Source organism: Ahaetulla prasina, chromosome 1 (assembly GCF_028640845.1).
Source record: "Ahaetulla prasina isolate Xishuangbanna chromosome 1, ASM2864084v1, whole genome shotgun sequence".
Lineage (NCBI taxonomy): Eukaryota > Metazoa > Chordata > Lepidosauria > Squamata > Colubridae > Ahaetulla > Ahaetulla prasina.
This window is the reverse complement of record NC_080539.1, coordinates 212,750,833-212,776,241: the sequence shown is the minus strand read 5'-3', so window position 1 is coordinate 212,776,241 and position 25,409 is coordinate 212,750,833. Positions and strand designations below refer to the sequence as shown.

Sequence of the window (25,409 nt, the reverse complement as noted above, 5' to 3'; positions counted from 1 at the left end):
TAGCTCTTGTGATATTGTACCTTTGGCTGGAGGTGCTTCTGGAACAGCAGCTGGTACCTTCTCTTCGGGGACTGCTTTCTTAGGCACTTCAGGCACTTCAAAAAAATAGTATTGTTTTCTGTTATATTTCAGTATGTTAAAGCGTAAGTGAAAAGGAATTATAAAATGGACATAGGCACTGATAACTCTTAGCATTATTTTAATACTTACGGTACTTCAAGATTTCAGATTAAAAAAAATAAAGTTATAGAAATATAAAAGTATAAAAAAAACTGAATTTTCAAGACTGAGGGGAAAAATGGCACATTTTTTTTCAGAATGACATTAAGCGTGAGATGTACCTTTAGCAGGGGATGGTGGCTCTGGTTTTTTAGGCACAGCAACAATTACTTTGTCTTCCAGCACAACTTTCTTGGGCATCTCAGGAACTTTAAAGATATTAGTACGTTTTAGTTTAAAGAATTTCAAATAGTTTTCTCACAGTATAAAGAAAAGATTTCTTGTTCAAACAGACAAAAAATGACAGAAAGACAGAAGGTCAAGAATACTGGTAGTAAAATCACATGAAGAAACATTCAGGATCCTTCCCATTATCATGAACAAGTCATCCCTGAGGACAACTTTAAGAGTTATGAAGAAATATTGCATGGCCAGATGATAAATATGATAAATCTTTTGAGTAATTAAGGAATTGAGATACAAATTTTTAGCTGCAGCTCATTCAATCGTGGGTTACCTAGGCAAATATGCTCTCAGTTGAGACTTTGGATGTTTCTCTATTAGTTGATGGACATGACTGAACTCAACTGAAAATATAAAATATTTCAAAATATCTGCACTATCCATGTTTGTAAGATTATCTCCACTGTTCCTCAGCCCTTAAAATTTTTTTTTACAGTTTTCTACTGTATATCAAATATTTAAAATATATTAGATGGTGTTAATTACATAAATGGAAAAAAGATACACATCAATAATTATCAACAAGACAACAAGAGACAATAAGAACTGACACTAAGTTTGACATGACTTTCACATATTCACAGTTCCAAGTTGTAAGACAAGGACAGATACAAAAACATATTTTCAAGGAGACATCCCTTCCATACAAAACTAGACAAACACTTATTAAGATAAGAGTGTATTTTGCTTTTGAAGATAACATCTACATCTTGTATATATCAGATATTTAAAAGATATTAGACAGTGTAAATTACATACATGGAAAAAGATATCACACCAATAATTATCAACAAGACAACAAGATTTGACACTAAGTTTGACATGAATTTCACATATTCACAGTTCCAAGTTATAAGACAAGGAATTTGTACAGATACAAAAACATATTTTTGAGGAGACATACCTTTCACACAAACTAGACAAACATTTATTAAGATATGAGTGTATTTTGTTTTTGAAGATAACATCTACCTTTTATTGGCGAAAGTTCTATGGTTTCAGGTTCTCTTTTTTTAGGTTTAGCAACAATCACCTTTTCTTCTAATTTTTGAGGCAATTCTTTTTCTTCTACTTCTTTTTCCTCTTCTTCTAATTGCATTATTTCTGGCACCACCAAGACTTTTTGTTTCCTGGGCTGGGAAATATCAATCTTTTCTTCTACTAATGTTTTAGATACTTTAACAGTTGTCTTAGGTTTAGCTATACTTTTCTTCCCTTCAGGTACCAGAAGTTCTCTTTCAAGCAAGACATAATGTTCAGATTTTTGGGGTTTGGAAATGGCTGCCTCTTCTTCCACCTCAATCACTAATGACTCAAAGGGTTCTGGTTTTCTGGGTTTGGCAATAGTTAATTTTATTCCTTCCGTTTTTTGCTCTGCTTCTTTAGGCTTTGATTTCATGATCTGTTTCTTTTTTTCATGTTTTGGAGGTTCCACTGGTTGAAGGGTCATGCGTTCTAGTTCCTGAGGCTGTGCTATAGCTATCTTTTCTTCTACTGCTTCAAGCTCTACTGCCTCAGTCATCACAAAGTATTCTGGTTTTCTAGGTTTGGTTACAGTTATCTTTTGTTTTGGCACATGGGGTTCCACTTTTTGGGGGATGATAATAAGCTCAGGTGGTTTAGCTTTAACAACAGGTATCTTCTTTTCTGGCTCTGGGTGATCTACCATTTCACGTGTAATCATAGGTTCAGTTTTGGGGAGTTTAGCATGAGTTCTCTTCTCTTCTTCTCTTTTTTGCTGCTTTACTGGTTCAACTACTGCAATAGCTTCAGGTTTGGCAGATACTAGTTTTTCTTCTTCCACTTTTAATGTTTTGGCCATCGTAATTGGTTTTTTAGGTTTAATCATAGTTTTCTTCTTTTCAGACACTTGAGTTTCAACTTTTTCATGTTTCACCCCAGGTTCTGGTTTGTGGAGTTTAGCAATAGTAATTTCTTCTTCTTCTTCCTCTTCCTCCTCTTCCTCCTCTTCTGTCTTGAACTCTATTGCTTCTGGCACCACTGCAGATTCCGATTTTTTGGGTCTGGCAATCATAATGTTCTGTTTAGATTCCACAGCTTTATCTACTGCAATAGTCTCTGTTTTTTTAAGTTTAGTAATTACTAATGTTTTTTCTGGTATATGTTCTGTGGTTTCAGCTATCACTACATGTTCTGATTTGGGGGATTTATCAATAGTAATTTCTTCTTCTTCCTCGTCCTCCTCCTCCTTTTCCTCCTCCTCTTCCTCTTCCTCCTTCTTGAAATCTATTGCTGCAGGTTCTGGTTTCTTTCGTCTGGCAATCACAATTTTCTTTTTAGATTCCACAGTTTTATCTATTGCAATAGTCTCTGATTTTTTAGGTTTAGTAATTACTACCTTCTTTCTTTGTATGGGTTCTGTAACTTCTGGTTTGGGGGGTTTATCAATAGTAATTCGTTTTTCTTCTCCTTCTTCTTCCTCCTCCTCCGCTTCCTCCTCTTCCTTTTTGAACCCTATTGCTTCTGGCACCACTGCGGAATCTGGTTTTCTCAGTTTGGCAATATCAATCTTCTGTTTAGATTCCACAATTTTATCTACTGGAGTAGTCTCTGATTTTTTAGATTTAGTAATTACTAATGTTTTTTCTGGTATGCGTTCTGTGATTTCAGGTATCACCACAGTTTCTGGTTTGGGGGCTTTAGCATTAGTAATTTCTTTTTCTTCTTCTTCCTCCTCCTCCTCTTCCTCTTCTTCCTCTTTCTTGAAATCTATTGCGTCTGGCACCACCGCAGGTTCTGGTTTTTTTCGTTTGGCAACCACAATTTTCTTTTTAGATTCCACGGTTTTATCTATTGCAATAGTCTCTGGTTTTTTAGGTTTAGTAATTACTAATGTTTTTTCTGGTATGCGTTCTGTGATTTCAGGTATCACCACAGTTTCTGGTTTGGGGGCTTTAGCAATAGTAATTTCTTTTTCTTCTTCCTCCTCCTCCTCCTCTTCCTCTTCTTCCTCTTTCTTGAAATCTATTGTGTCTGGCACCACCGCAGGTTCTGGTTTTTTTCGTTTGGCAACCACAATTTTCTTTTTAGATTCCACGGTTTTATCTATTGCAATAGTCTCTGGTTTTTTAGGTTTAGTAATTACTACCTTCTTTCTTTGTATGTGTTCTGTGGTTTTTGGTATCGGCATAAATTCTGGTTTCGGGGGTTTAGCAGTAGTAACTTGTTTTTCTTCTACTTCCTCCTCCTCCTCCTCCCCCTCCTCCTCCTCCTCCTCCTCCTCCTCCTCCTCCTCCTCCTCCTCCTCCTCCTCCTCCTCCTCCTCTTCTTCCTTCTCGAACTCTATTGCTTCTGGCACCATTGCAGACTCTAGTTTTCTCAGTTTGGCAATCGTAATCTTCTGTTTAGATTCCACAATTTTATCTACTGGAATAGCCTCTGTTTTTTTAAGTTTAGTAATTACTAATGTTTTTTCTGGTATGTGTTCTGTGATTTCAGGTATCACCACAGTTTCTGGTTTGGGGGCTTTAGCAATAGTAATTTCTTTTTCTTCTTCCTCCTCCTCCTCTTCCTCCTTCTTGAAATCTATTGCTGCAGGTTCTGGTTTTTTTCGTCTGGCAACCACAATTTTCTTTTTAGATTCCACAGTTTTATCTATTGCAATAGTCTCTGGTTTTTTAGGTTTAATAATTACTACCTTCTTTCTTTGTATGGGTTCTGTAACTTCTGGTTTGGGGGGTTTAGCAATAGTAATTCGTTTTTCTTCTCCTTCTTCTTCCTCCTCCTCCGCTTCCTCCTCTTCCTTTTTGAACTCTATTGCTTCTGGCACCACTGCGGATTCTGGTTTTCTCAGTTTGGCAATATCAATCTTCTGTTTAGATTCCACAATTTTATCTACTGGAGTAGTCTCTGATTTTTTAGGTTTAGTAATTACTAATGTTTTTTCTGGTATGCGTTCTGTGATTTCAGGTATCACCACAGTTTCTGGTTTGGGGGCTTTAGCAATAGTAATTTCTTTTTCTTCTTCCTCCTCCTCCTCCTCTTCCTCTTTCCTGAAATCTATTGCGTCTGGCACCACTGCAGGTTCTGTTTTTTTCTGTCTGGCAACCACAATTTTCTTTTTAGGTTCCACAGTTTTATCTATTGCAATAGTCTCTGGTTTTTTAGGTTTAGTAATTTCTACCTCTTTTCCTTGTATGTGTTCTGTGATTTTTGATATCGGAATAAGTTCTGGTTTGGGGGGTTTAGCAATAGTAATTTGTTTTTCTTCTTCTTCCTCTTCCTCCTCTTCCTTTTCTTCCTTCTCGAACTCTATTGCTTCTGGCACCATTGCAGATTCTAGTTTTCTCGGTTTGGCAATCTTAATCTTCTGTTTAGATTCCACAATTTTATCTACTGGAATAGCCTCTGTTTTTTTAGGTTTAGTAATTACTATCATTTTTCTTGGTATGTGTTCTGTGATTTCAGGTATCGCCTCATGTTCTGGTTTGGGGGCTTTAGCAATAGTAATTTCTTTTTCTTCTTCTTCCTCCTCCTCCTCTTCCTCTTTCCTGAAATCTATTGCGTCTGGCACCACTGCAGGTTCTGGTTTTTTCCGTCTGGCAACCACAATTTTCTTTTTAGGTTCCACAGTTTTATCTATTGCAATAGTCTCTGGTTTTTTAGGTTTAGTAATTTCTACCTCTTTTCCTTGTATGTGTTCTGTGATTTTTGATATCGGAATAAGTTCTGGTTTGGGGGGTTTAGCAATAGTAATTTGTTTTTCTTCTTCTTCCTCTTCCTCCTCTTCCTTTTCTTCCTTCTCGAACTCTATTGCTTCTGGCACCATTGCAGATTCTAGTTTTCTCGGTTTGGCAATCTTAATCTTCTGTTTAGATTCCACAATTTTATCTACTGGAATAGCTTCTGTTTTTTTAGGTTTAGTAATTACTATCATTTTTCTTGGTATATGTTCTGTGATTTCAGGTATCGCCTCATGTTCTGGTTTGGGGGCTTTAGCAATAGTAATTTCTTTTTCTTCTTCTTCCTCCTCCTCCTCTTCCTCTTTCCTGAAATCTATTGTGTCTGGCACCACTGCAGGTTCTGGTTTTTTCCGTCTGGCAACCACAATTTTCTTTTTAGGTTCCACAGTTTTATCTATTGCAATAGTCTCTGGTTTTTTAGGTTTAGTAATTTCTACCTCTTTTCCTTGTATGTGTTCTGTGATTTTTGATATCGGAATAAGTTCTGGTTTGGGGGGTTTAGCAATAGTAATTTGTTTTTCTTCTTCCTCCTCTTCCTCCTCTTCCTTTTCTTCCTTCTCGAACTCTATTGCTTCTGGCACCATTGCAGATTCTAGTTTTCTCGGTTTGGCAATCTTAATCTTCTGTTTAGATTCCATAATTTTATCTACTGGAATAGCCTCTGTTTTTTTAGGTTTAGTAATTACTATCATTTTTCTTGGTATGTGTTCTGTGATTTCAGGTATCGCCTCATGTTCTGGTTTGGGGGCTTTAGAAATAGTAATGTCTTTTTCCTCCTCCTCTTCCGTCTTGAACTCTACTGCTTCTGGCATTAATGCAGGTTCTGCTATTTTTTGTCTGGCAAGTACAATTTTCTGTTTAGATTCCTCAGTTTTATCTACTGCAATAGTCTCTGGTTTTTTAGGTTTACTAATGACTACTGTTTTTCTTGGTACAAGCTCTGTGGTTTCAGGTGTCACCATAAGTTCTGGTGTGGGAGGTTTAGCAATTCTTTCCCTCAGTTCTTCCACTTCAACCTTGAGTATTTCAGGAACCCCAACATGCTCTTGTTTCCTAGGTTCTGTGGGAGTTATCTTCTGTTGAGGCACCTGAGACCCCACCATTTTCTGCTCTGTAAGGGGCTCAGCTTTTTTAGGTTTAGTAACTGCTATTTTCCTTTGGGGCAGCTGAGGTTCAGTTATTTCTTCTTCAAGTTCTACAAGTTGGGGTTTTCTAGGCTTAGTAATGGCTGCCTTCTTCTCTGGCACTTTCTCTACTACTTCTAGCAGTTCAATGAAGTCTTGCTTTTTAGATTTAGAAACGGTTATCTTCTGTTCTGGTACCTGAGGCTCTGCTGGTTTAGGTTTAATGATGGATTCTGGTGTGGGAGTTTTAGCAACAATTTTTTTCTCTTCTGATATTTGAGGTTGTACTGTTTTAATTTCAGCAGTGGATTCTCCTTTTTTATATAGAGAAACCGTCTCTGGTTTTTCAACTTTTGCAACAGGTATCTTCTCTTCTGCCATCTCTTTTCTGGATACCTTGGACACTTTAAATAAAATTAATTCTTGTAAGAATTTGTAAAACACAAGATGCAAATGGCAGCATGAAACTCTACAGATAAAATAATGGAACATTTTCAATAGCTTGGTGATTTTGTTGGTCTATGTACTCTTTGGAGAGATTATGTACCTTTGAAAGATAGAATCTCTTCTTTCCCAGAAATGATATCTGGAACACTTTCTTCTTTTTCTTCTAGGAATATTTCCTCATAGGTTTCTGCCACTTAAAAATATTAGCTTTCTTTAGACAAACAACTCGTACTTCGAGCATTTTTGGAAAAAAAGAAAGCAAAGGACTATGAACAAAAAGAAGATCTGGCATTCTATGTTAAGATTCAGATTTGTTCATAGTTTCTGGAGTAGGTCAGTTGTTAGATTAAATAATTCATTCCCTTATAAAAATACTCGATCACAAGTTAGATGTGCTTGCAACAGACTTATTCAGATTCAGTCTTTTAATAAGTGAATTCTCTTCCATAGTTAAGAATTTTCTCTTCTGATATTTGAGGTTGTACTGTTTTAATTTCAGCAGTGGATTCTCCTTTTTTATATAGAGAAACCGTCTCTGGTTTTTCAACTTTTGCAACAGGTATCTTCTCTTCTGCCATCTCTTTTCTGGATACCTTGGACACTTTAAATAAAATTAATTCTTGTAAGAATTTGTAAAACACAAGATGCAAATGGCAGCATGAAACTCTACAGATAAAATAATGGAACATTTTCAATAGTTTGGTGATTTTGTTGGTCTATGTACTCTTTGGAGAGATTATGTACCTTTGAAAGATAGAATCTCTTCTTTCCCAGAAATGATATCTGGAACACTTTCTTCTTTTTCTTCTAGGAATATTTCCTCATAGGTTTCTGCCACTTAAAAATATTAGCTTTCTTTAGACAAACAACTCATACTTCGAGCAGTTTTGGAAAAAAAGAAAGCAAAGGACTATGAACAAAAAGAAGATCTGGCATTCTATGTTAAGATTCAGATTTGTTCATAGTTTCTGGAGTAGGTCAGTTGTTAGATTAAATAATTCATTCCCTTATAAAAATACTCGATCACAAGTTAGATGTGCTTGCAACAGACTTATTCAGATTCAGTCTTTTAATAAGTGAATTCTCTTCCATAGTTAAGAATTTTCTCTCTTTCTCCTCTCTCTCTCTCTCTGTTTGATATCTCAGAGTAGTACTGGTCTTTGATTGTAATAAAAAAAATCAACCTTTCATATCACAGAGTTCTTTTAAAGATATTAATTTCTGCAAGAGTTTCTTTTTTAATGTAAAAAAAAACACCACCCTGACAATATGAAAAATTTATGTCAATTAAAAACAAAATTCAGAAATATATGATAATGGACTTGATTAAATTGCCTTGAAATTCATTTATTTTATGATTATGTTCATGAAGAGCTGATATACCTTTAGAAGCTGGAAGTTCCTGTGATTTAGGAGTCGGTGCAATAGAAATTATTTTTTGTGGAATCTTCTTCTCTTGAATCTCAGGTGCTTTAAAGATATTAGTATTTTTTTTAAAATAAGAGGTTAATGTAAATAACAGACAAACAGTTACAACAACATACATATTTTTCCGGTCTTGTATTTTTCCTTATATTGTTTTTTCTATGCAAAAATTAATAAGAAAATTGTGGTTTTGATTTTAGGTCAGCCAGTTTTTTTTATGTTGATGGGCTGGCATGATATATAAATATATAATTCTGTAAATCTGCAAACCTAATTGTATTTTCTTGGCCAATTTTCCTCAAATCGTCATCTTCTAGGACTGTCCTACTACAATCTACAACATCCTATGCCAGCATGGCTATGAGACTGACGATAATTTCATCAAGTTAACTGAAAAGATACATTTAACTTTAGACTAATGTTTTAGAAGATAGATGTTTTCTCCCTAAAAAGGCATTGAGGAATCTGTTATAATTTTTATTCAGTTGTCTCAAAGTCAGTTGAGATCTATATTAAGAGATATTATTATTGACTGCAGGTGTTGCCTCCCATGACTGGGGAAGCACCCAGTCTAATGGAGATATTAGATTCGCAGTACTGATTTATATCTCATTTGATTATTCTATAAAATTGCAGACTTTAAAAAAAATGCAATGAATCCATCCATCTTCCATTAAATCTTTGATTCTAAAAGAGATTAATAGAGGAAAACGAAGAGTCATCAACTGTTATTTCATTTGCAGCTTGATGATGTTACCTTGAATGAGTGTCGCTTCTTCCTTAGGGACGGGTTTCTTCTTTTCTAGCACATCTTTTTTGGCCACTGAAGACACATCAAAGATATTAATTTCTTTTTGAGCATAGAGACAGACATAGAATATTAGGCAAAGAAGGAAGGGGGCAGGCAAGAAAAGACTGAGACGGAACTTTAAGAAGGGTTGATTGCTTGAGAAATTTGTATAGGATCTGATGTACCTTTAGCTGGAGGAGCTTTGTCTTTTGCAGGAATGGCAGTTGGTATCTTTTCTTCTGGAAGAGCTTCCTCTTCCGGTTCATACACTTTAAAGATATTAGTAGAAATTTCAAAATGATGCACACAAACAACACATAAGAAAGACAGCATTCAAACAACCGATAAGAAGACATGTAATCCATGATAACTAAAGCTCAAACTAAAACTCTCAAAAAGATAATTCATTATTTGCTTTCTATGTTAATAATAATGATAATAATAATAATGAATTGTATAAGATACATCAACAAATTGTAGCTTCCTGCAATAACACCAACAAAACTGCAAAAAACTGCGCTACTTGGAACATCGCATACCTTAAGAAGGCACTTGGTTGATACCTAGGACGCTGGCAGCAACCCATGTCAACCATTAGCACCAGTCAATGGAATTTGTGATGTATTTTTGAATGTTCAGTTGACTGAGTTTTATGTTAAATGAATAAAGTAAATAATAATAATATTAAATATATATGCTGCCTGACTATTACTAATTTTTTAAAATAAGAATTCTCTTCCATAGTTAAGAATTTTCATTCTTTCTCCTCTCTCTCTCTCTCTCTCTGTTTAATATCTCAGAGTTGTACTGGTCTTTGATTGTAATAAAAAAATCCAACCTTTTATATCAGAGTTCTTTTAAAGATATTAATTTCTGCATGAGTTTATTTTTAAATGTAATAAAAAAATACAACCTTTTATATCACGGAGTTCTTTTAAAGATATTAATTTCTGCATGAGTTTATTTTTAAATGTAAAAAAAACCCCACCCTGATAATATGAAAAATTTATGTCAACTAAACACAACATTCAGAAATATATGATAATATACTTGATTAAATTGCCTTGAAATTCATTTATTTTATGATTATGTTCATGAAGAGCTAATATACCTTTAGAAGCTGGAAGTTCCTGTGATTTAGGAGTCGGTGCAATAGAAATTATTTTTTGTGGAATCTTCTTCTCTTGAATCTCAGGTGCTTTAAAGATATTAGTATTTTTTTTAAATAAAAGGTTAATATAAATAACAGACAAACAGTTACAACAACATACGTATTTTTCTGGTCTTTTCCTTATATTGTTTTTTCTATGCAAAAATTAATAAGAAAATTGTGGTTTTGATTTTAGGTCAGCCAGTTTTTTTTTATGTTGATGGGCTGGCATGATATATAAATATATAATTCTGTAAATCTGCAAACCTAATTGTATTTTCTTAGCCAATTTTCCTCAAATCGTCGTCTTCTAGGACTGTCCTACTACAATCTACAACATCCTATGCCAGCATGGCTATGAGACTGACAATAATTTCATCAAGTTAATTGAAAAGATACATTTAACTTTAGACTAATGTTTTAGAAGATAGATGTTTTCTCCCTAAAAAGGCATTGAGGAATCTGTTATAATTTTTATTCAGTTGTCTCAAAGTCAATTGAGATCTATATAAAGAGATATTATTATTGACTGCAGGTGTTGCCTCCCATGACTGGGGAAGCACCCAGTCTAATGGAGATATTAGATTCGCAGTACTGAATTATATCTCATTTGATTATTCTATAAAATTGCAGACTTTAAAAAAATGCAATGAATCCATCCATCTTCCATTAAATCTTTGATTCTAAAAGAGATTAATAGAGGAAAACGAAGAATCATCAACTGTTATTCCATTTGCAGCTTGATGATGTTACCTTGGATGAGTGTCGCTTCTTCCTTAGGGACGGGTTTCTTCTTTTCTAGCACATCTTTCTTGGCCACTGAAGACACATCAAAGATATTAATTTCTTTTTGAGCATAGAGACAAACATAGAATATTAGGCAAACTAGGAAGGGGGCAGGCAAGAAAAGACTGAGACGGAACTTTAAGAAGGGTTGATTGCTTGAGAAATTTGTATGGGAACTGATGTACCTTTAGCTGGAGGAGCTTTGTCTTTTGCAGGAATGGCAGTTGGTATCTTTTCTTCTGGAAGAGCTTCCTCTTCCGGTTCATACACTTTAAAGATATTAGTAGAAATTTCAAAATGATGCACACAAACAACACATAAGAAAGACAGCATTCAAACAACCGATAAGAAGACATGTAATCCATGATAACTAAAGCTCAAACTAAAACTCTCAAAAAGATAATTCATTATTTGCTTTCTATGTTAATAATAATGATAATGATAATAATAATAATGAATTGTATAAGATACATCAACAAATTGTAGCTTCCTGCAATAACACCAGCAGAACTGCAAAAAACTGCGCTACTTGGAACATCGCATACCTTAAGAAGGCACTTGGTTGATACCTAGGACACTGGCAGCAACCCATGTCAACCATTAGCACCAGTCAATGGTATTTGTGATGTATTTTTGAATGTTCAGTTGACTGAGTTTTATGTTAAATGAATAAATTAAATAATAATATTAAATATATATGCTGCCTGACTATTACTATTTTTTAAAAATAAGAATTCTCTTCCATAGTTAAGAATTTTCTCTTTCTCCCCACTCTCTGTCTCTCTGTTTGATATCTCAGAATTGTACTGGTCTTTGATTGTAATAAAAAAATCCAACCTTTTATATCACAGAGTTCTTTTAAAGATATTAATTTCTGCAAGAATTTCTTTTTTAGTGTAAAAAAACCCACCCAAATATGAAAAATTTATGTCAACTAAACACAAAATTCAGAAATATATGATAATGTACTTGATTAAATTGCCTTGAAATTCATTTATTTTATGATTATGTTCATGAAGAGCTGATGTACCTTTAGAACAGGGGTAGTCAACCTTTTATACCTACCGCCCACTTTTGTATATCTGTTAGTAGGAAAATTTTCTAACCGCCCATCGGTTCCACAATAATGTGCCGTGTATCATCATCTGTGCATGCCTCTGATGCATCGTGGATTGGGTTTGTGGGGGTATTGCCGGATAACCTGCTCTACTTGTCTGTTAAAACTGGGTGGTGTGGGGGGAGATGCGCGAGCTATTCTGGGACAAGGCTCTTTTGTTTGCGGTCGCACTATAGCACCATTTAGTTTCACTTACTTAACGTGAAGTAAACTTATGCGCGGGCGATACAAATAGTATATTTTCAGAAATTTAAATTGTCACAGGGAATTTTATGAAAACATAATGAAAATGTTTTTAAATAATGCTATGAAATTTTTTTAAAAAGTCAATTAAATTAAAAAAAAGGAAAGTGCTTCAGTATCGGACAAAACCCCTACCGCCCACCATAAAAGCTGGAATGCCCACTAGTGGGCGGTAGGGACCAGGTTGACTATCACTGCTTTATAAGCTGGAAGTTCCTGTGATTTAGGAGTTGGTGCAATAGCAATTATTTTGTGAGGAATCTTCTTCTCTTGAATCTTAGGTGCTTTAAAGATATTAGTATTTTTTTTAAAATGAGAGGTTAATGTAAATAACAGACAAACAGTTACAACAACATACATATTTTTCTGGTCTTGTATTTTTCCTTATATTGTTTTTTCTATGCAAAAATTAATAAGAAAATTGTGGTTTTGATTTTAGGTAAGCCAGGTTTTTTATATTGATGGGCTGGCATGATGTATAAATATACTATTCTGTAAATCTGCAAACCTAATTGTATTTTCTTGGCCAATTTTCCTCAAATCGTCATCTTCTAGGACTGTCCTACTACAATCTACAACATCCTATGCCAGCATGGCTATGAGCCTGACGATAATTTCATCAAGTTAACTGAAAAGATACATTTAACTTTAGACTAATGTTTTAGAAGATAGATGTTTTCTCCCTAAAAAGGTATTGAGGAATCTATTATAATTTTTATTCAATTGTCTCAAAGTCAATTGAGATCTATATAAAGAGATATTATTATTGACTGCAGGTGTTGCCTCCCATGACTGGGGAAGCACCCAGTCTAATGGAGATATTAGATTCGCAGTACTGATTTATATCTCATTTGATTATTCTATAAAATTGCAGACTTTAAAAAAATGTAATGAATCCATCCATCTTCCATTAAATCTTTGATTCTAAAAGAGATTAATAGAGGAAAACGAAGAATCATCAACTGTTATTCCATTTGCAGCTTGATGATGTTACCTTGGATGAGTGTCGCTTCTTCCTTAGGGACGGGTTTCTTCTTTTCTAGCACATCTTTCTTGGCCACTGAAGACACATCAAAGATATTAATTTCTTTTTGAGCATAGAGACAGACATAGAATATTAGGCAAACAAGGAAGGGGGCAGGCAAGAAAAGACTGAGATGGAACTTTAAGAAGGGTTGATTGCTTGAGAAATTTGTATGGGAACTGATGTACCTTTAGCTGGAGGAGCTTTGTCTTTTGCGGGAATGGCAGTTGGTATCTTTTCTTCTGGAAGAGCTTCCTCTTCCGGTTCATACACTTTAAAGATATTAGTAGAAATTTCAAAATGATGCACACAAACAACACATAAGAAAGACAGCATTCAAACAACCGATAAGAAGACATGTAATCCATGATAACTAAAGCTCAAACTAAAACTCTCAAAAAGATAATTCATTATTTGCTTTCTATGTTAATAATAATGATGATGATGATGATAATAATAATAATAATGATAATAATAATAATAATGAATTGTATAAGATACATCAACAAATTGTAGCTTCCTGCAATAACACCAACAAAACTGCAAAAATTGCGCTACTTGGAACATCGCATACCTTAAGAAGGCACTTGGTTGATACCTAGGACACTGGCAGCAACCCATGTCAACCATTAGCACCAGTCAGTGGTATTTGTGATGTATTTTTGAATGTTCAGTTGACTGAGTTTTATGTTAAATGAATAAAGTAAATAATAATATTAAATATATATGCTGCCTGACTATTACTATTTTTTTAAAATAAGAATTCTCTTCCATAGTTAAGAATTTTCATTCTTTCTTCTCTCTCTCTCTGTTTGATATCTCAGAGTTGTACTGGTCTTTGATTGTAATAAAAAAATCCAACCTTTTATATCAGAGAGTTCTTTTAAAGATATTAATTTCTGCATGAGTTTATTTTTAAATGTAAAAAAAAAACCACCCTGATAATATGAAAAATTTATGTCAACTAAGCACAACATTCAGAAATATATGATAATATAGTTGATTAAATTGCCTTGAAATTCATTTATTTTATGATTATGTTCATGAAGAGCTGATATACCTTTAGAAGCTGGAAGTTCCTGTGATTTGGGAGTCGGTGCAATAGAAATTATTTTTTGTGGAATCTTCTTCTCTTGAATCTCAGGTGCTTTAAAGATATTAGTATTTTTTTTAAATAAGAGACAAATATAAATAACAGACAAACAGTTACAACAACATACGTATTTTTCTGGTCTTGTATTTTTCCTTATATTGTTTTTTCTATGCAAAAATTAATAAGAAAATTGTGGTTTTGATTTTAGGTCAGCCAGTTTTTTTATGTTGATGGGCTGGCATGATATATAAATATATAATTCTGTAAATCTGCAAACCTAATTGTATTTTCTTGGCCAATTTTCCTCAAATTGTCATCTTCTAGGACTGTCCTACTACAATCTACAACATCCTATGCCAGCATGGCTATGAGACTGACAATAATTTCATCAAGTTAATTGAAAAGATACATTTAACTTTAGACTAATGTTTTAGAAGATAAATGTTTTCTCCCTAAAAAGGCATTGAGGAATCTGTTATAATTTTTATTCAGTTGTCTCAAAGTCAATTGAGATCTATATAAAGAGATATTATTATTGACTGCAGGTGTTGCCTCCCATGACTGGGGAAGCACCCAGTCTAATGGAGATATTAGATTCGCAGTACTGAATTATATCTCATTTGATTATTCTTTAAAATTTTAGACTTTAAAAAAAATGCATCCATCTTCCATTAAATCTTTGATTCTAAAAGAGATTAATAGAGGAAAACGAAGAGTCATCAACTGTTATTTGCAGCTTGATGATATTACCTTGGATGAGTGTCGCTTCTTTCTTAGGGATGGGTTTCTTCTTTTCTAGCACATCTTTTTTGGCCACTGAAGACACATCAAAGATATTAATTTCTTTTTGAGAGTAGAGACAAACATAGAATATTAGGCAAAGAAGGAAGGGGGCAGGCAAGAAAAGACTGAGACGGAACTTTAAGAAGGGTTGATTGCTTGAGAAATTTGTATAGGACCTGATGTACCTTTAGCTGGAGGAGCTTTGTCTTTTGCAGGAATGGCAGTTGGTATCTTTTCTTCTGGAAGAGCTTCCTCTTCCGGTTCATACACTTTAAAGATATTAGTAGAAATTTCAAAATGATGCACACAAACAACACATAAGAAAGACAGCATTCAAACAACCGATAAGAAGACATGTAATCCATGATAACTAAAGCTCAAACTAAAACTCTCAAAAAGATAATTCATTATTTGCTTTCTATGTCAAAAATAATGATGATGATGATGATGATGATAATAATGATAATAATAATAATGAATTTTATGAGATACATCAACAAATTGCAGCTTCCTGCAATAACACCAGCAGAACTGCAAAAAACTGCGCTACTTGGAACATTGCATACCTTAAGAAGGCACTTGGTTGATACCTAGGACGCTGGCAGCAACCCATGTCAACCATTAGCACCAATCAATGGTATTTGTGATGTATGTTTGAATGTTCAGTTGACTGAGTTTTATGTTAAATGAATAAAGTAAATAATAGCAATATTAAATATATATGCTGCCTTACTGTTAGTGTCTCAGGGTGGCTTACAGTTGTTCAAACTTTTAAAAACAAAGAACAAAGTAGTGGACGACGACACAAAAACAGCATCAAAGAACAGCAATAGTAAAAAAAACAAAACAAAACCCAGAAGGGAACAAAAAAGAAGAGCCATGATTGCACTTTCCTTTTCAAAATACAGTGATTAGCAGCCGGAGCAATTAATTTTGCAGCCAAAAATGAATTAGTATATTGCTGATCATATCACGGCTGCTAACACTGCTTTGTTTGATAAGATATTTCACGTTTAAATTAGGATTTCAATAATGAATCTTTGTCATAATGTGCCAAACAATACAAAAATAGTTCAACTGAAACAAAAGAACAATACACTCAGATATCATAAAGGAAGAAGACCAAAAGTGGTGAATTCAGGGAACCCCAAATCCTCCCACCAACAATTGACATCCCAGAAAGGGGCCACCAGCCACCCTTACCCAAGGCCTGGGTGAATAATGTCCAGACAGAAACAAAACCCTTCAATATCATTAACACCAAACAGATGAAAAGAAATATAAGATTTTAATCTCCTTTCTCATCAATATTCAATGTACCTTTAGGTGGTAAAGGCTCTTTTCTTTTTGGAACAGGCTTAGGCACCTTCTCTTCAGGAACAGCTTTCTTGGGCACTTCAGGCACTTTAAAGATACAGATATCTTTTTTAGTTATTGATTTGTATAGGATTCTGAGAAGAATGTTACTTAATAATGAGGAAAGAACAGAACACGCTTAGTGAGCACATAATTTGACATAATCAATACATACAAAGCAAAGAGAGAAGATGATGTAGAATATCAGCAATTAAGTCAGAATTTATATCATAATGATAGTTGAAGAAAAAGGGTACCTTTAGGTGGAGGTGCCACTTCTTTTTTAGGAACAGCAGTTGGTACCTTTTCTTTTGGGACTGGCTTCCGAACTTCAGGCACTTTAAAAAGATGAATTTCTTTTTAAAATATGTATTCAGCCATTGAATTAGGGATTAGTCAACAATGAAGAAGAACAAATTGAGTCTCTCACATTCAGATTTTAGGGAGAAACAAAAAAGAGACAAATTCATGGTGGGCAATCATTCCAATCACAAAATAAAAATTTCTTAAAACAGTTGCGGATTGGACAGGAAGGGAGGAATGGGGCTGCATTTGACAATTGGACAACTCTCTGGCAAAGTGTGTCTCAACCCCAGGAACCACACATCTTAAAGTTGCACTGCTCTAGCTCATGTAGAAACGCCTTCTGGTCTTGAGCCAAAATGTTGGGGTTCAAACTTATGTTTTGAATTTTTTCCCCTTCTATGATTTTTCCCTTCTTCAGATATTTAGCATGAATTCTCAAAACCCATGAATTGCAAAGCCCGTGAATAAATAGTGATAGTGGTAGGAAAACCTAGGTAATTTACAACATATATTCCTCAAAGTTAAGCAATTAAATTAATTGGCCTAGCTTTGATCAAGAATGCTAATGAAAAAGGAAATATAAAGAATGTGATCCTTTAATAAAGAAACATGAGGTTCCAGAAAAAACTATGATAATAATTTATCTATATTTCTCTCCTAGGTACAATCCTTTATAGGCAGGGTAAAACACTTCCAAAAACATGTTGCCAGGAAATCTGCAGATTAATGCGTTTATTCACCAGGAGTTGAGACCAACTCAAAGGTACAAAATGGGGGTGGGGGGAGGAATAGGAGAGAAAAAGGGAAAGTTATGTAACTATCATTTTGTTAAAGGAGGGATTTAAGTTATAAAATTGATCCTAAGTACAAGTTCTCCTAAAGTGAGCATATTGCAGTGACTTGGGTGAGGGAGCTGGGGGAGGATATTTATTTATTAGATTCTCCCTATTCCATTCTCCTCCATGCTTATGAAAGCTCTCTGCATAATAGAATTTATTTGCACACTGTCCAGAGTCCCTCTATGAGAGAGATACCTGGTTTCTAAATATGATACATAAATAACTAAATAACAATATTTTATCTTGAAAATTCCCAGTAACAACAGGAGAGTTGGTTTGATCTATATTCTCACATGGAACCTTCTATATACAATCAATGGGGGTTGATGGAATGAAGATATTTAAAGACAGTCTAGTCAAGACACCACAAATAAAAGAATTGATGTACCTATGGCTGGTGGAGCCTCATACACTTCCTCATATTCTTCTGCCTCTTTAACTTCTTCATAATATTCATATTCCTCTGATTCCACTGTTTCCTTATACTCTTCAGTTTCAGGTTCTTCTGGAGCTTCCTCATAATACTCAGCTTCAGGTTCTTCTGAAACCTCCTCATAACGCTCAGCTTCAGGTTCTTCTGGCACTTCTGCATATTCTTCTTCAGCTTCTTCTGCTGGTAAGTATTCCTCAGCCTCCTTGTATGTTTCATACTTCTCATATTCTTCATAAACATATTCTTCAGCAGTAGGAACAGGAGCAGTGACCTTTTCCTTATGGACAATCTTCTTTCTTATCACAGGCACTTTAAAGACAATTAACTTGCCATTATTTCAAAGACTGCATAAAAACCATTCAAAACAAAGTTTTGAAACTAAAAGCACCCACAGCTATCAAATGATTATAATACCTTATTCTAAAAAAAGCATGTAACCTAACCTAACCTAACTAAAAAAAGCATGTAACCATACGATATTTTTAGTCAGCAGAAATAAACTGGAAGGCATTATGAAAGATTATGAGGAAAAAATCTTTGTTAGAAAATGCAAATGTCTTTTTACATAGCAGCAAATAATTTTCGATATGAATCTCTTTCTCTCTTTTTTTACTTTTATTTAACTTTACATTCTACTTTGTTTTGAGAGTTCAGATTAGGTCTCTCCTCGTTTAATTCTTACAACAAAAGCCCCATGAGATAGTGGCAATCCCAAGTCACCAAGTAAATTATATAGTTGTCGAGAGGACTGCAACTGGTTACATAGTCATTGATTTGCAATAAAAGAATAAGAAAGCAACATGAAACATACAACCTGCATTCAGGGTTTTTGTTTGTAAACATTTGACATACATATTATTGACATATATTTAATAGACAATAAAGTATATACAGTATACCAAGTTTAATACCATGGAATAAAGTTTTAACCAGGTAAGCATTGTGCCTTTCATAAGTGGATTGAACTTTTTTTTTTAGGTTGCGTAATGGGTACATTCATTTCAATAAAGATTTCCTTGGACACATCAGGTATTTTAAATTATGAGGTCCCTAGCAATATGGAGCGAAATTGGATATACTCTTTAACAGCTTTGGGTTTTTTTGAGTTTTTTCTGGAACAAGAGAAATGATACATCAGTGACAAGGTGAATGATTCCAATATTTATATAGATATAAATATTGGTTGAAGGAACTGGCATTTTCTCTTCTAGAACAGGTTTAGGAACTCCAGGCACTTTAAAGATAGTACAGAGGTGGGTTTTTTTTATGATAAAACATATAAGACAATATATAAGAACAACATATAAGACAACATATAAGAAAAATTCTGAGTGGTTGATACTGGTGCTTAATATTTAAGAATGTAACAGGTAGCATCAATAAGAATATAAGAACATAAGAACATAAGCAGTTCCTTGTGAATCAGACCCTTAGCCCATCTAGTCCAGCATTGGTTCTCATAGTAGCTACTCAACTGCATAAGGAAGCCTATAGATCTCCTAGCAGATGGCCTTCGGAGGCAGCCATAGTGCCCTCAAAGCTAATAGCCATTGATCCCCCTTGATTTCCGAGATTCGATCCAACCCTTATTTAAAGCCAGCTAAACTGGTAGCCAGCATTACAGTTCATGATTCCAAATTCCAACGTTGAATTACATGTTGTATAAAAACACATTTTTGTTCGTTTGTTTGATTTCTATCAGGATTCAATTTCACTGGGTAACCTCTGATTTGGCAATTTTGGGAAGAGAAAAACATAGTCCAGATCATGTATGCTGTTGTACAACACAATCCTGTCCCGTAGCATTTGAATCAATATAGTTTTTTCTGCAGAGTTTCAAAATATTAGATGTACCTTTGGCTGGTGGAGCTGGCACTTTTTTGGAAACAGGCACTTTCTCTTCTGGAACAGGTTTGGGAACTTTAAGAATTGAAAGATAGATTTTTTTTCTTAAAGATATTGAGCTTAACTCATCATGGACAAACACATAAAACATCACAATACCTACTAACATTGGTGTCAAATCCTTTTAAGAATAAGAATTCCAAATATTGTCAACATTAATCTTTTTCATATTACTATAGCAAAAAATTAGATATACTTTTGGTTGGTGAAGCTGGCACCTCTTTAGGAAACTTGTCTTTTCCAGGACAAGTTTGGGAACTTCAGGCACTTATAAGATAGTACAAAATATATTTTTGTATATATTTTGATCAACATGGACAAACATATAAGACATCACAACACTTTCAATGACCAATATTGGTGCCTAATGCTTAAGAAGAAGGAAGAGAAGTAATGTTTTTATACTATTTTTAAAAATGGTGAATATGCCTTTGGCTTTGTTTTTTTGGAACTGGCACTTCCTCTTCTGGGACAGGTTTGGGAAGTTCAGAAATTGAAAGATAGATTTTTTTCCCCCTTAAAGATATTGAGCTCAACTCACCATGAAGAAACAATGTAAGTTCAGAAATTGAAAGGTTTTTTTTTCTTAGAGATTTTGAGCTCAACTTACTATGGACAAACATAAAATACCAGAGAACTTTTAACTACCGTAGCGATACTTAACACTTAAGGATATAGATGGCAAGCAACACCAATCTTGATGTTCTTTCTTAGTATTATAAATCTTGGATGTACCTTTGGCTGGTGGAACTGGCACCTTTTTGGGGACGGGCACTTCCTCTTCTGGGACAGGTTTGGGAACTTTGGGAATTGAAAGAAAGTATTTTTTTTCTTAAAGATTTTGAACTCAACTCAACATGGACAAACATATAAGATACCCAAAAACTTTGAACTAGAGTATTGGTGTCTACTTGAGAATAGACAATATTGGTTTCAACCACTTAAGAATAAGGATGACAAGTAATGTCAGTGTTAATGATTTTGGTATTAACTATTTTAAATGTTAGATATACCTTTGGCTGGTGGAGGTGGCACTTTTTTGGGAATAAGCACTTTCTCTTCCGGGACAGGTTTGGGAACTTCAGGCACTTTAAAGATAGTATAGAGGATTTTTTTCAAAAAGATTTTGGTCTCAAGGCAACATTGACCAACACATAAGACATCACAAGATTTTAACCTACCAATATTGGTGTCTAATACTTAAGAATAAGGATTGCAAGTAATGTCAACATTATTTTTTTTCATATTACTATTACACATATTATATGTACCTTTGGCTGGTGGAGCTGGCACTTTTTTAGGAACAGGCACTTCCTCTTCCGGGACAGGTTTGGGAACTTCAGGGATTGAAAGACAGATACATTTTCTTTTAAGATGTTGAGCTCATCCCACCATCAATAAACATAGAAGACATTGCTCAGTTTTGCACTATGAATGCTGGTGCTTAATGCTAAACAATATGGATGATAAGAAATTTTAATCTTAATGTTTTCCTCTTACTGTTATAAATGATAGATGTACCTTTGGCTGGTGGAGGTGGCACTTTTTTGGGAACAGGCACTTTCTCTTCTGGGACAGCTTTGGGAACTTCAGGCACTTTAAAAAGAGATGGTTTTCTTATTTCAAAGTTTTGTTCTTAGTTCACCATTGACAAATATAGAAAACAATGCAAAACTCTGAACCTTCTGTTCTTTGTATTTAACCCTTAATTGAAGAATATAAGTGATATATATTTTCAACTTTTTTTTTTTCACAGGGTTACACATTTCATCTGTACCTTTGGCTGGTGGAGGTGGCACCTTTTTGGGGATGGGCACTTCCTCTTCTGGGACAGGTTTGGGAAGTTCAGAAATTGAAAGATAGATTTTTTCTTAAAGATTTTGAACTCAACTCAACATGGACAAACATATAAGATACCCAAAAACTTTGAACTAGAGTATTGGTGTCTACTTGAGAATAGACAATATTGGTTTCAACCACTTAAGAATAAGGATGACAAGTAATGTCAGTGTTAATGATTTTGGTATTAACTATTTTAAATGTTAGATATACCTTTGGCTGGTGGAGGTGGCACTTTTTTGGGAATAAGCACTTTCTCTTCCGGGACAGGTTTTGGAACTTCAGGCACTTTAAAGATAGTATAGAGGATTTTTTTCAAAAAGATTTTGGTCTCAAGGCAACATTGACCAACACATAAGACATCACAAGATTTTAACCTACCAATATTGGTGTCTAATACTTAAGAATAAGGATTGCAAGTAATGTCAACATTATTTTTTTTCATATTACTATTACACATATTATATGTACCTTTGGCTGGTGGAGCTGGCACTTTTTTAGGAACAGGCACTTCCTCTTCCGGGACAGGTTTGGGAACTTCAGGGATTGAAAGACAGATACATTTTCTTTTAAGATGTTGAGCTCATCCCACCATCAATAAACATAGAAGACATTGCTCAGTTTTGCACTATGAATGCTGGTGCTTAATGCTAAACAATATGGATGATAAGAAATTTTAATCTTAATGTTTTCCTCTTACTGTTATAAATGATAGATGTACCTTTGGCTGGTGGAGGTGGCACTTTTTTGGGAACAGGCACTTTCTCTTCTGGGACAGCTTTGGGAACTTCAGGCACTTTAAAAAGAGATGGTTTTCTTATTTCAAAGTTTTGTTCTTAGTTCACCATTGACAAATATAGAAAACAATGCAAAACTCTGAACCTTCTGTTCTTTGTATTTAACCCTTAATTGAAGAATATAAGTGATATATATTTTCAACTTTTTTTTTTTTTCCACAGGGTTACACATTTCATCTGTACCTTTGGCTGGTGGAGGTGGCACCTTTTTCGGAACAGGCACTTTCTCTTCTGGGACAGGTTTTGGAACTTCAGGAACTTGGAGAAAAAGATTTAACGATTTTTAATAAAGATTTTGTTCTCAAGTCACCAAAGTGAAACATACAATAGAAGACATAACAAAACACCAAAGAACCTTCAAGCCCAATATTGCATCTCATGATCAAGGAAGCAAGAAGCACGTAGACATTCTGAAGGCCTTTAATGCAAGAGTTAAAGAATCCTGGAAAAGGCAACAGTAATCACCCATTCTCTTTTATTAATGAGTTTATTGAAATGGAGTCTGACTCTTCTTTCTAGGCTTTTCACAATTCAGACTGAGTTACAGTTGAACATCTCCATTAACTGTGGATGGTTTCTGTCTAAATTCCTCCTGTTTCTACTTCAGCCTCCTCAAATTCTCTCATAACTATTGACATTGTTCTGCTCTTAACTGGAGAATAACAGTGACAGGTAATGTCATTCCCCCACCCTTTGGTTTTGAAAATTAGTGGGAACAAACTTTAACTGGTGGGAGCTGGTATATATCTGGGGAACTTCTGGCACTTCTTCTGGAACAAGATTGGGAATTTCAAGGACTTGAAAGATAGGTATTTTTTTTCCTTTAAGATATAGAGTTCAACTCACCATAGACAAACATACAAGACAGCACAAAACTTTGAACTAACAAGATTTTTGTCCAATGTTTAAGGATATGGATGACAAGTAATTCATTTTTTTTTATACTATCGTAAATATTTGAAGCATGGTATGGGTATTTCTTTGAGAATAGGCACTTTATCTTCCTGGACATATCTGGAAACCTTGGGGACTTTTAAGACAGGAAGATTTAAAAAAAAAGATGTAGGTCTCAAGTCAACATGGATAGACAATACAAAACACAGTAAAACATTTAAGTTATTAATTTTGTTGTTTAACATTCAGCTGAAGAAGATACATGGCTAGCAATATCACCATAGTATTTTCTTTCATACTTCTTTCAAGTTTCACCTGTACCTTTGGCTGGTGGAGCTGGTACTTTTTTGGGAACAGCTACTTTTTCTTCTGGGACAGGCTTGGGAACTTCAGGCACTTTAAAAAGAGATGGTTCCTTTTTAAAGGTTTGATCTCAAATCAGCATAGACTAGCATACAAGCTGCTAGATATTTTTCAACAGAAATTGGTATTTAATATTTAAGAAGATGTATGACAGCTAACATCAACGTTTTACCCCAACTGCTATTAATATTCTATGCAAAACTCAACAGATAGAGTTGGCAGCTTTTCAGGAACAGGTTTGGAAACTGAAGGGACTTGAAAGATAGATAGATGTTTTTTGTAATATTTTGAGCTCAGCTCACTAGGGACAACAAACATGTAAGACTTCACAAACTTTGAACTACTGATATTGGTGACTCATTGTTAGGCATTTGAATGATAAAAAATGCCAACATTAGTCCTTTGTTATAAATATTAGATGTACCTTTGGCTGGTGGGGCTGGCACTTTTTTGGGAACTTCAAATATTTCTTCTTCCTCCACTACTTTGGGAACTTCAGGGACTTGAAAGACAGTATGATTTTTTTTAAATATAATGAATATTTTTTATTTATTTCAAATCAACACAAACCAATATGGAAGACCTAAAAGCTTGCAGCACTAGTGTAGATATTTGAAATTTAAAATATTAATGATACATACTCCCCACATTCATTCGTTTTCAAGATATTTTAAGTATTAAATATTTGGCAAGAGCACCTAACGCCTCTAAGAGGAAAGAAACATTCTCGCACATAACATGGTGGCAATTGCAGACAAGTTAAATAAAGATTTTTTAAAAAAGATTTTGATCATAACTTGGATAACATACAAAACATCACAAAACACCACAATCTGATATTAGTGCTGAAAATTTAAGAACGCCGCAGATATTGTCAACATTTATGTTTTTCATAGACTTATACATTTCACATGTACCTTTAGCTGGTGGAGCTGGCACCTTTTTAGCAACAGGCATTTTCTCTTCTGGAACAGGTTTGGGAACTTCAGGGATTGAAAGACAGATTTTTGTCCGTAAGATTTTGAGCTCAACTCACCATGGACAAACATGTAAGACATCACAAAACTTTGAACTGCCAGTATTTATTTCTTATGCTCAAGAATAAAGATGACAAGCCACGTCAATATTAAACTTCTTTCCATATTATTTTTTTTTCAAAAGTTAGATGTACCTTTGGCTGGTGGAGCTGGTACTTTTTTAGGAATGGGCACTTCTTCTTCTACAGCTGGTATGGGAACTTCAGGCACTTTAAAAAATGTAGGATTTTCTTATTTTAAGATTTTGTTATCAATTCACTATTGGCAAATTCAGAAGACAACTCAAGAATGTGAAGCATTAATTAGGGCATTGTGAAATATATTGTCAATTTTGTTTTCACAATGTTACAAATTTCACCTGTACCTTTAGCGGGAGGAGCTGGCACCTTTTTGGGAACGGGTACTTTCTCTTCTGGGACAGGTTTGGGCACTTCAGGCACTTTTAAAAAAAAAGAGTTTTTAATTTTTAAAAATGATTTTGGTCTCAAGTCAC

General features: G+C 34.4%; 1 protein-coding gene across 1 annotated transcript in view; it reads right to left on the bottom strand.

Annotated features, from left to right (window-relative positions):
• TTN (titin) overlaps positions 1–25,409 on the bottom strand; it is a 334,386-nt gene that overhangs the window by 150,615 nt on the left and 158,362 nt on the right. The window contains exons 148-177 of the mRNA XM_058189537.1: positions 25,281–25,355; positions 25,051–25,125; positions 24,797–24,862; positions 24,304–24,381; positions 23,838–23,912; positions 22,806–22,880; positions 22,547–22,621; positions 22,297–22,362; positions 21,764–21,829; positions 21,508–21,582; positions 21,258–21,323; positions 21,000–21,074; positions 20,722–20,787; positions 19,936–20,001; positions 18,037–18,390; positions 16,761–16,841; positions 16,468–16,551; positions 15,333–15,416; positions 15,115–15,180; positions 14,332–14,418; positions 13,460–13,543; positions 13,242–13,307; positions 11,073–11,156; positions 10,855–10,920; positions 10,063–10,149; positions 9,137–9,220; positions 8,919–8,984; positions 8,120–8,206; positions 342–428; positions 21–95 (exon numbers count right to left, since the gene is read on the bottom strand). Coding sequence (XP_058045520.1) covers positions 21–95; positions 342–428; positions 8,120–8,206; positions 8,919–8,984; positions 9,137–9,220; positions 10,063–10,149; positions 10,855–10,920; positions 11,073–11,156; positions 13,242–13,307; positions 13,460–13,543; positions 14,332–14,418; positions 15,115–15,180; positions 15,333–15,416; positions 16,468–16,551; positions 16,761–16,841; positions 18,037–18,390; positions 19,936–20,001; positions 20,722–20,787; positions 21,000–21,074; positions 21,258–21,323; positions 21,508–21,582; positions 21,764–21,829; positions 22,297–22,362; positions 22,547–22,621; positions 22,806–22,880; positions 23,838–23,912; positions 24,304–24,381; positions 24,797–24,862; positions 25,051–25,125; positions 25,281–25,355 — 2,541 coding nt within the window. The remainder of the gene's footprint in view (positions 1–20; positions 96–341; positions 429–8,119; positions 8,207–8,918; positions 8,985–9,136; positions 9,221–10,062; positions 10,150–10,854; positions 10,921–11,072; positions 11,157–13,241; positions 13,308–13,459; positions 13,544–14,331; positions 14,419–15,114; positions 15,181–15,332; positions 15,417–16,467; positions 16,552–16,760; positions 16,842–18,036; positions 18,391–19,935; positions 20,002–20,721; positions 20,788–20,999; positions 21,075–21,257; positions 21,324–21,507; positions 21,583–21,763; positions 21,830–22,296; positions 22,363–22,546; positions 22,622–22,805; positions 22,881–23,837; positions 23,913–24,303; positions 24,382–24,796; positions 24,863–25,050; positions 25,126–25,280; positions 25,356–25,409) is intronic.